We start from the raw sequence: 14591 nt of genomic DNA on the forward strand, positions 1-14591 counted from the left end.
CCACTCACAAGGATGACCTCAGCCTTGTCTGCTGTCACATAAATCTGTCTAGGGTGAGCGAGGGGAAGCTTGGGGCCGACATCCTAGGAGCCAGCTGGACAGAGGCCGGGAGGGGAGGCAGGTCAGGGAGCACAGCGTGGTGGTTCCACAGAGGAGTTCTTCAGTCAGTACCAGCAGGCCGGTCCTCCCCACTGCCACCCTGAAGCACAAAGTGGCACGGAGTCCACACACCCCGAGGCAGCCTTGGTGTGGGGTACGGCTGTTGGTGAAACCACAGAACCGAAAACTGACAGCATCCTGCTGGGTACTCGGGTGGGCCATGACCACATTTTCAGGCCTGAATATACCCATAGGCATGAGAGTGCTAAGACTGGGCTTAATAAGCAGTAAGCTGAAAGCAAAATTTTCAGGGCTCCCAAAGCTCCCTGGCCTCCTTCCTGCTCCACTGACAAGGGGCTGTATACGGCGGCGTGCACTCACCCCCATGGACAGGTGCACCCAAGCTCAGAGTCCATGGAAGGGCTGCTAGGCGGAGGGCAACTGTGACAATAACCCTTAGTTCTCAGTGTTGGGAGGTGTCAGCCTGACATTTATAAGCTATGCAGAGACCCCAGGACCCCCTCTCTGATAGGAATGAGGTCAGATCCCCATTTAGCCTTTCTGGGAAGATCTTGAGGACCAAGGGGATGGGAGAGGGGCCTGTTCACACCTGCTGCCCTCATTCAAGGCCAGGCCTGCCCCTCCCTCAAATTCCTCACTTCCCAGGCCAGTGGGCACCACCTCACAGCTGATGGGCAGACAGCTGAAGTTGCTAGGTAAACAAGCCTTGCCTAGACAGACTGGCTCTGGAGAGGCTCCTGCCCTAGGCCCATCCTTCAAACCCTGCCCAGACAAGTTCTGGCCACAGCTCAAGGGCCAGGAGCCACAGTCTGAGGTTCCAGGGCACCATCTCCAGGCTCTGACGCCACCTCTCCCTTCTCCCTTCGGTGACTCAGAACCCCGCAGCTCCAGGAACCACAACCCCACCTGACCCGTGGAGCCTCTGGTTTACTCTGCCTGACCCTGTCTTTCCTGCTAAAGCCTGCAATTCCCTCTTGGACTCTTCAAGCATCCTGGGGGTCCCTGGGCCATGTGAAATTCCGTAAGGAGCTAACTGGGGGCCCCCATAGCCTTCCTCGCCATCTTTTCCCTAATTTCCCCTCTATCTTTCACACTGAAGAAATCTTTCTACCCTGGGGATATTTTCTTGTCTGAGATCTGAGAATGACCCCTTTGAATAAGCCCATTTGATCTCCTCAATGTGATTTACACCATGGACTCAAACTGATTCCCTATGACGTCATCAGCCAGCCTCCGTCCTCCTTCAGCTGGCGACTGGAGTCAGCTCCTCCCTGACTGGACAGGAATTCCCCTGTCCACCTCACGGCCCATCGTGAAGGGACAGCTTATCTTGAGGTAGGACTTCCTAACCTCTGAGCCCCCAAAGATCTCCAATAGGGTGAGCAGAGCCCTCTAGAGCACAAGCTGTCATTGATGACGAAGGAAGAGGGGAGTGAAAGAGGAAGGAAGGGAGAAGAAATGTGAACAGCAAAGAAAGGACGAGGGACAGAGGGAGAAAGGAGTCAGACAGGGAGAAAAAACAGGTTTCTCTTGTGTCCTCAGGGAACTGGCCCCACCAGACAAGAATCTTCTACATGGTCACTCCAGAGGCATGAGCTCTTCTCATGCTAATGTGGGCAACCAAGCCAGAAAACCACTCTCGGCCCCCTCCTACCCTCCCAGGCACCAACCAAGAGCCGTGACCCGTCAGAGATGGAGAGGACCTCACAGAGCATGTGTGCTGCTCAGGGGGGGCACTACCGGCATTCGTAGCAAAAGGCTCTTTATTGGGCAGGGTGGTTGGTCCTCGGCTTGGCAAGATAGTCACGGTCCCTGACCCCTGGAACTAATGGGGAGTGTCTTCACTTCCCACCGGATGAGGCAAAATCTCCCACTGCGAGTCTAACCCTGCTCTCCCTGAGCTGGCCCCAGCCGAGAGCCGTGCTGAGTGCCCTCAGTGAAGAGCTACGTGGGGACTGAAGCCCATAGCTGGCTGATGCTCACAGCCTTGAAACATGGACCTCAGCCGGGCGTGGTGGCGCACGCTTGTAATTCTAGAACTTGGGAGGTTGAGACAGGAGGATCGCACAGGTTCAAAGCCAGTCTCAGCTACTTAGTGAGGCTCTCAGCAACTTAGCGAGTCACTGTTTCCAAGTAAAATATAAAATAGGTCTGGGAGTATAGCCTAGAGTTAGAAAAGCCCCTGGGTTCCACCCCCAGTACCACACACACACACACACACAAAAAAAATGGACCTCATTCTCCATCTCCCTTGCTCGTGTGTGTGTGTGTGTGTGTGTGTGTGTGTGTGTGTGTGTGTGTGTGTGTCTGAGGACTGAACTCAGGCAGTCTACCTCTGAGCTAGTCCCTCAGCCTCATTTGATTTTTTTTAATTTTTTTGCTACCATACTGGGAATGTAACTCAGGGGCATTCTACTTCTGAGCCACACCCCCAGCCCTATTTTTTATTCTTTATTTTTTGAAACAGGTCCTCACTGAGTTGTAAAGGGCCTCACTAAGTAGTGGTTGAGGCTGTCTGCGAACCGCAATCCTCTGGTCTCAGCCTCCCAAATGCTGGGATTACAAGCGTGTGCCACTATGCCTGGCTAAGAAGAGGCACTTTAAACACTCTCAGGGGAGCAGAGGAGAAGGGACCTGTGGGCGGAGGGGCGGGGAGTCCTTGTCTCTCTCTGGAAACTCTCATACTGTCATTAGCGCTTCCCTTCCCACTCAGCTGTTCAGCTTCATCAACCCAGTGACACAGATCCTCCTTTCTAAAGGGATTATCCCAACAAGTGCAAAAATGGAACGGAATTCAGGGCTGAGATTAGCTCTGGATGAGATCTAAAGCCACCAAAATTACTCAGGCACAGACAGGGGCTGGGCCCTCACCGCTAATGGCCCCTCGCCTGTTATGGTCAGGTCCTGCCCTTCGGGCCACTCCCAAGCTGCCTTTTGGCACCCAACCCATTTAGAGGTGACTTGCTGGCTGTACGTAATGCTGAAATAATAGCAGCATGGTCACCAGCCCTTCATGGTGCTGGCTGGCCCACAGCAGGGCTCCCAGAGCCCGCGGAGTCACTAGGTCATAGTCACCACACTCATCCCAGTCTCAATTCCTCGCCCAAAGAAGGCGGGAGCAAGGCTTGCCTGGTGAAGACCTTGGGTAGAAGAGGAGCTGTTTTCCTCCAGCTGTAGCACTGGCAGCTGCGGTGTGCTGGGGTCTGGCTGTAGCGATGGCGGAAGCTGGCAAGTAAACAGGGAGGGCGGTCTAAGCCCTCATTCCTGTGGTCCCCACCACCTCTCCCAGCCCTTCTTTTTTCATGTCTAGCATCTCTCTTCCTTCTCCTATACCATCGCCCCACAATCCCTTCCCCAGCCCTGCAACCCAGAAGTCAAAGTTTAGGAAGAACTGGGGAGAGAATCTTCCCTCCTTGTCTACCTCAGTCCTTTTGAAATTTCACCCAAGATTATCTGCCCTCTGGGGTCTTCTCCCAACCTACAAGTGCGAGGGAAGAGAGAAGTGGCCGGGGCTGCTGTCATCATTGCTCTTAAGTGACCATCTTCCCTTGATGGTCACTCTGTCCCAAGGCCACTTGGCCCTAATTGAGGGGGAACCCCCATAATTCCATCCCACTGGGAGGAGTCTGCGGAGGAGGACTCATAGGAATCAGTGCTCTGCCTAGAAGAAAAGGCTGCGGAGCAAGAGCTAAAGTCTGAGTTGGCTGTGCCACCCTTTACCATCTTTTGAAAAGTTTATAGCTTCACTGTGTATGAGAACTCACCTCGCTGCTCCTGGGGCCTCCCCACTGCAGCTGGATGGACCTTGGCATGGGGACAGAGGAGGGTGATAAAAGAATTCCTCTTCTCACTGGTCCTCCTTCCTGACCTGCGGGGACCACTCCCTTCCCCTGGCCTTTCTCCCCATTCCCAGGCCCACTCTGTTGCCAGGCAGGCAGGAGGGAAGTGGCAGTGTGCCTACGCCACCGCCAGCACCAAAAGGTAGCACCACGTCGTAGATGCAGGGCTGGCACCACACTTCTGCTCCGCTTTCTCCCTATGACTCTCTGTTCCCATCTCCTGTTCTGGCTCTTCTTCCTCTGGTCTCCTCAGAGCCTTCATTTTTATTAAAAAAAAATCCCTTTCCCCCCTTGTTCTCTCAGTTCTTTCCTGACCAACTTGTCCAACTATCACATTCACTGCCACTTCTGAGTCAACGACGCCAATTACATCTCTACCTTCCAACTCTGGATCTGTATTTTGGGGAGTTTCTTGGACAATCCCCCTGGATGCTCCAGGAACATCTCAAATTCCACAGTCTAAATTCAAACTCACCTTCTTCCTCCACACCTCTCAAACCACCACCACTACCAATGGACTCAACATCATCCTGACTTTGGTCTCCACGACCAGTTTCTAGGATACCATCCTTGGACAATCATGGTCAAAACTTCACATGCCTCTAACCACAAAGTTCCTGTGAGTCCAGGTAAAATGGATCCAACAAGACCCTCCTTAAAACCAACAGCTGCTAAGGGTAGATGCTAGGGGTATCATGGGACCAGACTCTAGGGTGTCCACAGAATGGAGCCCCCTTTAAGGCTGCTCAAAATTTTCTGAAGATTGGGAGCACCGAGGGAATAGCTCTCTGTCTTCCTTGGGCAAAAAGAGTAATAGATAAAATAAAGGGTGCTCTCCCCTTACTTTCTGAGCAGCCTCCTGTTTTGGGGTCACTCTATGATAATAATCCCCCCAAGGGTGGACATAGTCATAGTTCTCTGAGTCAACTGTCAGTGACAGCGATTAATGGATGCTTGAATAAGGAGAGAAATAGAGATTGAGTTAGGCTCAGGGTCAAGGTCAAGGATCAAAGACAGAAGTCAACATTGGGAACAAAACTAGGATTAGGAGGCCATGTCTCAAAGGTCTGAAGCCATCTGGCTCCCTGAAAGGACAGACTTATGCTGAAACCACTCTGCCTCTCTTGCTGTAGAAGCACCTAACCACCCACTGCCTCACTCCTCCCCTTTCAAGCCCTGGACACCAGCCATTCTTTGGGTGGGGGGGATACCAAAGGTTAACTCAAGGGTGTTCTACCTCTGAGCTACACCTCTAGCCATTTATTTACTTCCTTATATTTATTTAAGTTTGAAACAGGTCTCACTAAGTTGCTAAGAATCTCACTAAATTGCTGAGGTTGATCTTGAAAGTGTGATCCTTCTATTTCAGCCTCCCAGAGTTCTGGGACACGACATTTGCTGACAAGGCCCTCCTGTCTATAAATGCTCAAGTCGGGGTTGACAGTGGGAGATGGAATAGGGGCAAGCAAAGAACATTCTTTGGAACTTAAAATACTTTGTCCTATCCTGCTTTTCTGAAAACAGACACCCCCCCACACACACACACCCTGCCACCTCCTGAGTCATGACATCTGGATTCTAGCCCCAACTCCCTCACTGGACAGTTAAAAACAACCCCTTTGGTGTTTTGGTTTCTTCATCCACAAATGAACACTGTAACACGTTCCCTGATTGTAGCATTGATGTGCTGTTAATAAGGTGCTTGTAGGAAAGCAGTTAGCCGCTCACGACTCATTTTGTCATATGATCTAGTCCAACCCTTTCAACAACCTTGTGAGGCAGGTAGAGGCAGATGCATCTGTATCTTTTCCTTCTCTTCCTTCCTTCCTTCCTTCCTTTTTTTTAAGTACTGGGGACTGAACACAGGTGTGCTACTTGAGATCCTCCTGCTTCAGCTCCTCAACTAGCTGAGATTACAGGCATGTCATACCACACCCCGCACTTTTATTCTTTTATGGGTGAAAATAAAGGCTCCATAAAGACCAAGGATCTGCCTGGTTTCACGGTGAGTATGTGGTGAAGCTGGGACTCACAGTACACAAGATGCTGTGCATCCCCAGCACGGCCAGAAGCTCATGACACAGCATGCTGCTATTATTAAGAAAAGCAGTATTTTTATCCCACTTTAATTCTGGTTCAAGTGTGTGCCAGTGACTACTCTGGGCATCCTCAGCTGCTCCGATCTGCCTTTATCTTTTCTGTGGGAGGAGGGGATACAGGAGGTTGAACCTGGAGCATTCTACCATCTGAGCCATTTTATTTGTTTTTAAACAGGGTCTTGTTCAGTTGCCGAGGTTCTTTTTAAGTTGCTAAGATTCACTTCAAACCTGCAAGCCCTCTTGTCTCATCTTCCCAAGTACTGGGATTGCAGGTGTACATCATCACACCCAGCCAATCTGCCATATTTTAAGAGAGTCTTTTTAACCAAAGAAGTGGGTGTGGAATCACTAGTGTTGGGGGTAAAACACAGGAGGCTTAGCCAAGGAAGAGGATGAGCCTGAGAGTATTTTTGATGCCAACATCCACTGAGAGCAATCACACTCTTGATGGACACAGAGGACAGGAGAATTATAGGAAACTGGTAAGTTCTAACAGTCCCACTGTATGGGTCTGAGAAAGCTTATGTCCAGAAAGGTTATAAGGCATGCCCCAGGCCACACAGTTCCGAAGCAGCCAGGCCAGTTCCAGATCCCTGTGCCTCCTGTGCTGCCTGGACTCTAGACTATTCTTCTTCTCAGACCATCTGGGCTTACAACACGGGTCAGCAGAATGACTGTGCTGGGAGTGACATGCACAGAGGATGCTTTTCTACAGGTGACCCCTGCATTGGGATGGTCCTCTTAGACACTGTTTAAATGCCAAACCTAGGATACAGCTTGTTCCCACAGGCCAGGACAATACCACAAACATGTGTGCTGGGCCTTGGATTGGGGAAGAGAAAATATTACTCACGACTTCTCTCTCCTGCCGAGCCTTCTTGGGGGACTTGCTTGCCTCCTTCGGGGAGACAGGGATTTTCCTCGGCTTCTCACTTGGGTCGGAGAGTGGGCACTTGCCGGTTTTAAGATCTGAAGGAGATATGAGGAGTTATCCACATCGTTTCCTCAAGGATCCCTACCCTCATGTCTTCCTCCAGCAAAGTGTCCCAGGCCCCAGCCCATCCATGGCCCCATGGTGTAGAAGGCACCAAGCAGAAGGACTTCCAGAGACATGCACCTTCCTCCCGCACCCTGCGCGGGCAAGAAGCATGGGATCCTGTCCCAAAAGACAGTACACATCATTACACTCGGCCCCCTTTCCCTTAGCAGAGAGGGAAACTGAGTCCAGTGCCTCGGCCTGCTGGGGCTGTGCCTGATTGCTTGGCAAGTTCCCCTCCTTCTGGGGACAAAGTCTCATCTACTTTACCAGCCTGGTCTGACTCTCCCATCCCACACACATGCACAAAGGTGTTCCAGCTTATCAAAATCCCCACTCCAGATCCTGCAGGTGAAGATGACAGGTCCCCAGGTGCTAATCACTGCCCAGCCGGAAGTCAGCATCACCCCTTCCCTGCTGCTTACTTTGTGCACAGGTTTTCCCTTAGTGACTCACTAGTCCTGGAGGGACACAGACAAGCTGGCATCACGTCACTGCAGAGGGAAGCAGGGCTTATGGGCACAGTCTAAGGCCAGCATGGTGAAGGCTCCTTTGTTTGTTATTGTGACACCAGGTTAGAATTTTATGCCAAAGGGCTTTGCAACTTATAAGGCAGAACAGAGAAAGAATGTGACCCTGGATGGTGTCTGACTCATCCTGCTTTCCTGGGGCCCTTCTTGGTTTCAGTACTGGAAACCACAGGTCCTGGGAAACCCCTCAGTTCCAGACACACTGGAACAATTGGTCACCCTATTATAGGGACAAACCAGAACAAAACTAGAGCTTAGTATAAAATAACTAGCATTTTAGATCTGATTTCAAAGAAGAAACTGCAGGCCAGGACAATGCTCTGATTATAACATCTAAGTTGGTTTTAGCTCTGATTTTTTTTTTTTTTTTTTTGCAATAAAGGGGATTGAACTCAGAGGCATTCTGCTTCTGAGCTATACCCCCAACCCTATTTTTTATTTTAAAACAGGGTCTCACTAAGTTGCAGAGGGCCTGAGTAGCTGAGGCTAGCTGCGAACCTATGATCCTCATGTCTCAGCCTCCCAAATACTGGGATTACAAGCATGCATCACTACGCCTGGCTAGCTCTGATTTTTGAAAGGCCTGAGGATTTTGAAAGTACCTGAGGATCCTAACTGGGGATCACTTCCTGGGACTCCATGGATACCAAAATCTGTGGATGCTCAAGTCATTTACATGAGATGGTGTAGTATTTGTATAGAGCATACACAAATTCTCCCATGTATTTTATCTATTTGTACTGGGAGCTTAATCCAGAGGCATTCTACTTCCAAGCTCTACCTCCAGCCCCATTTTTTTTTGAAACGGTATTGCTAGGTTGCTAAGAGTCTCAGTAAGTTGCTGAGACTGTCCTCAAACCTGCAATCCTCCTGTTTCAGCTTCTCAAGTACTAGGATTATAGGCATGTGACATTTTGCCCCCTTCCCATATACTTTAAATCATCTCTACATTGCTTATATATTTAACTTAAAATAAACACTATGAAAATAGTTGCTATACTCTACTAGTAGTTTAAAATAATGATAAGGAAAAAATCTTTACATATTCAGTACAGACAATTTTTTTCCTGAACATTTTGTTTGTTTGTTGTGATACTAGGGATTGAACCCAGGGGCATTCTACCTCTGAGCTACACCCCAACCCTATTTTTTATTTTGCAACAGGGCCTCATTAAGTTGCAGAGGGCTTCACTTAAGTAGCTGAGGCTGGATGAGAACCTGCGATCCTCCTTTCTCAGCCTCCCAAGCACTGGGACCACAAGCGTGCGCCACCACGCCCGGCTTACTGAATGTTTTCAATCCAAAGTTGGTTGAAACTGCAGATGCAGGTCCTGCAGATAAAAAGGGCTGCGTTATGTGCAAAGATTTTAGTTGTCCACATCAAATGATAAAAGACTTAGATGTTCCTTTTTTTTTTTTTTTTTTTGCAGTACTGGGGGTGGAACCCAGGGGCATTCTACCTCTGAGCTACATCCCCAGTCCAGTCCTATTTTTTTTTTTAATTCTTTACTTTGAAACAGGGTTTCACTGAGTTGCAAAGAGCCTCACTAAATAGCTGAGACTGTCTGCGAACCGTGATCCTTCTGTCTCAGCCTTCAAATGCTGGAATTATAAGCGTGCACCACCATGCCGGGCTATATATTTCTTTTAATAGCATGACCAGTAAGCAAGATAAACTCAAGAAAATTTTGGCCATCCTAGAAATATGGGGACTGGAGCAAGCGGGGGAGGGGTGGGGAGATGGGAAAAGCGCTCTTTTGCATAATTCACTTAGCTGTCTCCCCAGCACCTACCTTCATTCTCATGTCCCTGGCATACTTCTCCAACTCCTTCCTTATGTCAGCCCTCAGCATCTTTGAGACATTGAGAACCAGCTGCTTCCATTCAATGGGTTGGAAGCTATGAGGCTCATGGGGGACGTACAACCCAATCTTGACCTTCTTGACTGTGTGCAGGTATTTTTTATAGGAGTCTTCAAAGTCGAAGATAAGGTCACTCAGAGTCCGAAAGGTCAAGGGCTTGTCCATCAGCTCAGCCCTTCGGCTCATGCCCAGTGAGCCATAGCGGCCATTGCAATAAATCCCCAGCACAACATGGTGAAAGTAGTTTCCTGAGAAGTAGGTTTTAAAGCTGATGGGGAATCGCTCAATGGAAGGCTGCCCATTGGTTAAGTATCTTAGATGATCCAAGTCAAGGAAGAGACAGAGGCCTTGAAGATCCATACAGAATGGACTCTCCACATGGGAGAACAAACTCACAGGGGTCCCTCAGCCCCTGAGCAGACTCACATCTAACTTTCCCAGATGAATCCTTTCCTACTTTTTTTTTTTTTTTTTTTTTTTTGCTACTGGGAATTGAACTTAGGGGCATTCTACCTTGGAGGTACACTCCCAGCCCTTTCTATTTTTTTATTTTGAAACCGAGTCTCACTATGTTGCTGAGAGTCTCACTAAGTTGTTGAGGCTGGTCTTGAACCTGTATCCTTCTGTCTCAGGTTCCAGATTACAGACGAGTGACACCTTGCCCAGCCGACTTGATATCTTTGAATATCAACTATATGATACCAAAGCCATTAATATGGAACAAATAGGAATTGCCATTTTCTTTAGTAATTAAATGCAAAACAAAACAAAAAACAAGGCCCATGTGGATTTAGTAACAACCTCTTACCATTACCTTGGTTTTGACCCAGCAACTCCACAGGTACAGCTTCAAGTACTTTTTCCACAACTATGCACTGGAAGAATGGACAAGAGGCAGCACATTCTCAAATCCACGTTGAAATCCCACAACAGCTCTGGTTAGGCCAGTGAGACCCTGCCTGGACCCAGATTTCTGGGTGGAGGATACTGGAAATTCTTATCACTCCTATGCTAAAAAGCTTTGGTGACCCCAGATGTGCTTCCTAGGTAAATATGAACCCAAGTGATCAATACGAGACCTCGTGCATGGCCAGTGCTGGCCAGTGGGTGCAGGTCTCACCTTACAGAGACTTCTCCTTCACCATTGCTTACCCAACTCCAATTCCACACAGTGGCCAGAATGAACTTTTTAAGCCAAAATGTCATATTCACTCTCCTGCTTAAGAGCTTTCAACGTCTAAGATTCTCAGGGATTTTGTTCACATCCCTGACCAAAGTCCTGCCATGACTGAGCCCCTGCTGATAATCCTCTGTAGGGTCCATACTGTAGTAATATAAACATTTTAGGGCTTCACTCACACGTCAGGTATATAGTATGGGGAATTCCAACCTGGCCAAGACCTCTGGAGTCTCATAGGAATCGTGAGTAATAATGAAGCTGTGGCTTCCTCTCTCTGTTCCCAAGTCTCACACAGATGCACCCTGGCCAGGAATGGCCTCACTCATCTCCCCACCCGCTTCCTGAGTACCATGCCTGCTCTGATCTGCCTCAGCCTGGCTTAGACATCCCCTCCACCCCTCTCCCCATACACAAGAACTCCTATAGCACTTGGTGTTTTCCACCCTGTTTAGGAGTGTGTCTCTGGTGAGGGCAGCAGCTCTCTGGCATCCAGGCACCCTCTGGACATGGCATAGAATGTTGTTTAATGATTGCTCAAAGAATGAACCCTAGATTGTGAGAACACTCTTCCTCACACTTACAGCACTCAGCCTGGCATTGGGGGTGTACGAGTGTGATCCCAGTGCTTGAGAGGCTGAGAGGAGGCTTGCAGGTTCGAAGTCAGCCTCAAAAACTTGGCAAGGCCCTCAGCAACTTAGTGAGATCTTGTTTCCAATTTTTTACGAAAAATTGGACTGGGGGGTGGTGTTCAGAGGTAAAACACCCCTGGGTTCAATCCCCAATACAAAAACAAAAACAAAAACATGAGAACAGAACTTAGTGGGAGTGAACCCAGGTTCTCTCCAGAGGAGGCCACGGGGGGAGGTCAGCCTTAGTCTTCCGCCTCGGTTTAGTCAAGATGGTCCTCGCAAGCAGGGTCTCCAAAAGATGTTCACAGCAGCATTATTTACAGTATGCAAAGGGTGGAAATAATCCAAATGTCCATTGATGGATAACTGGATAAAATGCTTCCACTTACATAACAAAAATATTATTCAATTTTTTTTTTTTTTTTTTTGCGGGTCTGGGGATGGAGCCCCTCTCTATGAACATGTTCTCCTGTTTTCTTTGCACTTCATGTGAGATGAACCGGCTAAGAGGGAGTGAGGTCACATCTCCGAGTCCTCTCAGGTTAACTCTTTCTGGGGAAGAGTTCTCTGGGGCTGGAATGAGGGCATCCTTTGGTTGTTGAAGTCAGTGTGCCCTGTCCCCGTCATCCTGTTGGGTAAGGGCTGTGAAGCAAAGATGAAGCAGAAAGCCCTTCCGGAAGTCTGCCTCGAGACAGACGCAAAATGGACACGCGTAATTCAATACTAAAACAGAATCACCACCTGAACCAGCAATTCCATTTCTTAGTATATACCCCAAAGAATCGCAAGCAAGGTCTCCAAAAGATGTTCACAGCAGCATTATTTACAGTATGCAAAGGGTGGAAATAATCCAAATGTCCATTGATGGATAACTGGATAAAATGCTTCCACTTACATAACAAAAATATTATTCAACTTTTTTTTTTTTTTTTGCGGGTCTGGGGATGGAACCCAGGTGCATTTGACCTCTGAGCTACACCCACGCCCTATTTTTTATTCTTTATTTTGAAACTGGGTCTCACTGAATTGCAGAAGTCCTCACTAAGTAGCTGTGGCTGTCCGCAAACCGTGATCCTCCAGTCTCAGCCTCCCGAATGCTGGGATTACAAGCATGGGCCACCACGCCCAGATCTTATTCAACCTTTAAAAGAAAATCCTCGGCTGAGGTCGGATGCTTGCCTAGCATGCATGAGGTCTTGGGTTTGATCCCCAGAACCACCATAAATAAATAAATAAATAAATAAATAAATAAACAAACAAATTCCTGCAATATGCTATAACATGGATAAACCCTGAAGACATTATGCTGAGTGAAATAAGCCAGATACATAAGGAAAAGAACCATACAACTTCAATCTTACAATAGTTAAATAATTGGTAAAAAATAAAATAGAATAGAGGTTCAATACACACACACACACACACACACACACACACACACACACACACAGAGAATGGTGGTTATGGTAGCCAAAGGAGCTGGCAGTGGTAATAGAGAGCTATTGTTTAATGGATGCCACTGAATTGTACACTTAAAAATAGTTAAATGGGGAAAGTTTATGCCATGAATGTTTTACAATAACAAACAAACCGAAACATGATGTGGTATGAGCTATAAGAGGGCCGGCCCAGTCCTTTCAGAGGTGGGGCCTTGCATAGCAACCCTGGACTTTGTCTCCTGGGATGAGCAGGGTCAGCCAGATGGGGATGTGGGAGCAGGTAGGGGACAGGAGAGACCCCTGAGATCACTGCCCATCATATCACAAGTCACTGATCACCAGGACTGGGAAATCAGCAAAGGCTTGGGACCTGGATCAAGTGGGAATGGAGGAGGGGAAGAGGAGGTACCAATGAGGCAGAGAAGCAGCTTGAGTTTTTCCAGAGAACAGCAGCACCCCAAGCCCCTGGGAAATCTGCTAGCACCCAGCGTCTGGGGAAATGCCAACCCTGCCTCTCATAATGCACTGGTTACTTTAATAAACCATAGTCCTGATGGGCATGGTGGCGCATGCTTGTAATCCCCGCACTTGGGAGGCTGAGACAGGAGGATCGCACGGGTTAAAAGCCCCCCTCAGCTACTTAGTGAGGCTTTCAGCAACTTAGTGAGGCCCTGTTTCCAAAAAAGGCCTGAGAGTATAGCCCAGAGGTAGAAAGCCTCTGGGTTCCATCCCCAGTACCAAAAAAAAAAAAAAAAAAAAAAAACCATACTCCTTTAGCACCCTGAGTAAGCCTCACCATGGTCAGCAAGGACCTCCAAAATAGCTGCCATGATTCATAATCTGGAACCAAAGATCTATGTGCCTGAGCATGCATGTAAAAGTGTGCACACGTGCTTATAAGCAAAAGAAAAAAAAAAGTGACTCTTCAGGAATGAATCTTGAATTCTGGGCTAAAGTCCAAAAAGAGAACACAAGGAAGAGCAGGTCCCTGGACACAGGTCCCTGGACACAGGCTCCCAGGCCGCCAACTGAGCAGGTTCTGCGTTGTCACGGCACCGTTTCTTTCCCAGACCCAAATCATTCTGCACTATCCCCGAGGGCAAAGCAGGACACGCGGTGCTGACGCAGGGCAAAGAGAAGACAAAGATGCTGTAACTCTTAGAATGTAGGTCTGTGTTTCTTGTCTGTGTCCAAGAGTCAGATTTCCCTGAGTTCAGCAGTGTGAGCTGAATCTTTCCACCCTCCCCAATTTCCCTGTACTCTTCTGAAATGTAACACAGATAAGAACAAAGGAAAACCAGGATCACAGGCCCAGAGGCTCGTCATACATCTATTCCCTGCAGTTCCCAAAGATCACAGGTTATTCCAGTGACATGATGCTCAGATGCTCAAAACTGAGAAGGGATGAGATGACCTATATTTCTAGGTGCACTTGGATAACCAGCAGCCGTCAGAGGTTAGCTCATCCACCCAGACGAGAGCCTGGGCTTGTGTTCCCCTCCACTGATCTCCACCAGCAGATCCCTGGCCAATTGTTCGCCCCCATTAAACTTTCAAGAGGCTCTGCTAAACAGCTGTGGCTCATTCCTGCCGCTGAATCATTGGGGGCCCTGAGCCATCTGTTGCCCTGACCCATGGCTCTGGCCTCCTACTGGGTCCCCACGCACATGTTTCATCTCCTTTGAGGAGAGTAGGCATCACAGGATAGCTGAGGGAGGGCTGCAGGAAGGCTCAGGTTTTCATTTTTCAGATGTCAGCCAAGGCATCCACAGACAGTCTTGTTTCAGGTCAAGCCTGCGAATGCTCCACAGATAGCGGAGCACAGAAATTCCCCTTCCCATAAAAATGTCCGAGACC

General features: G+C 48.6%; 1 protein-coding gene across 2 annotated transcripts in view; it reads right to left on the reverse strand.

Moving 5' to 3' along the window:
* Positions 1–14591, reverse strand: part of VASH2 (vasohibin 2) — a gene marked incomplete at both ends in the record, with an annotated part of 38320 nt that overhangs the window by 6876 nt on the left and 16853 nt on the right. For both annotated transcript variants that reach the window (XM_080699070.1, XM_080699069.1), the window contains 2 exons: positions 6912–7027; positions 9418–9799. In XM_080699070.1, the coding sequence (XP_080555196.1) occupies positions 6912–7027; positions 9418–9799 (498 nt within the window). The remainder of the gene's footprint in view (positions 1–6911; positions 7028–9417; positions 9800–14591) is intronic.

Source organism: Muscardinus avellanarius, assembly GCF_963383645.1.
Source record: "Muscardinus avellanarius genome assembly, chromosome: 7".
NCBI classification, from domain to species: Eukaryota; Metazoa; Chordata; class Mammalia; order Rodentia; family Gliridae; genus Muscardinus; species Muscardinus avellanarius.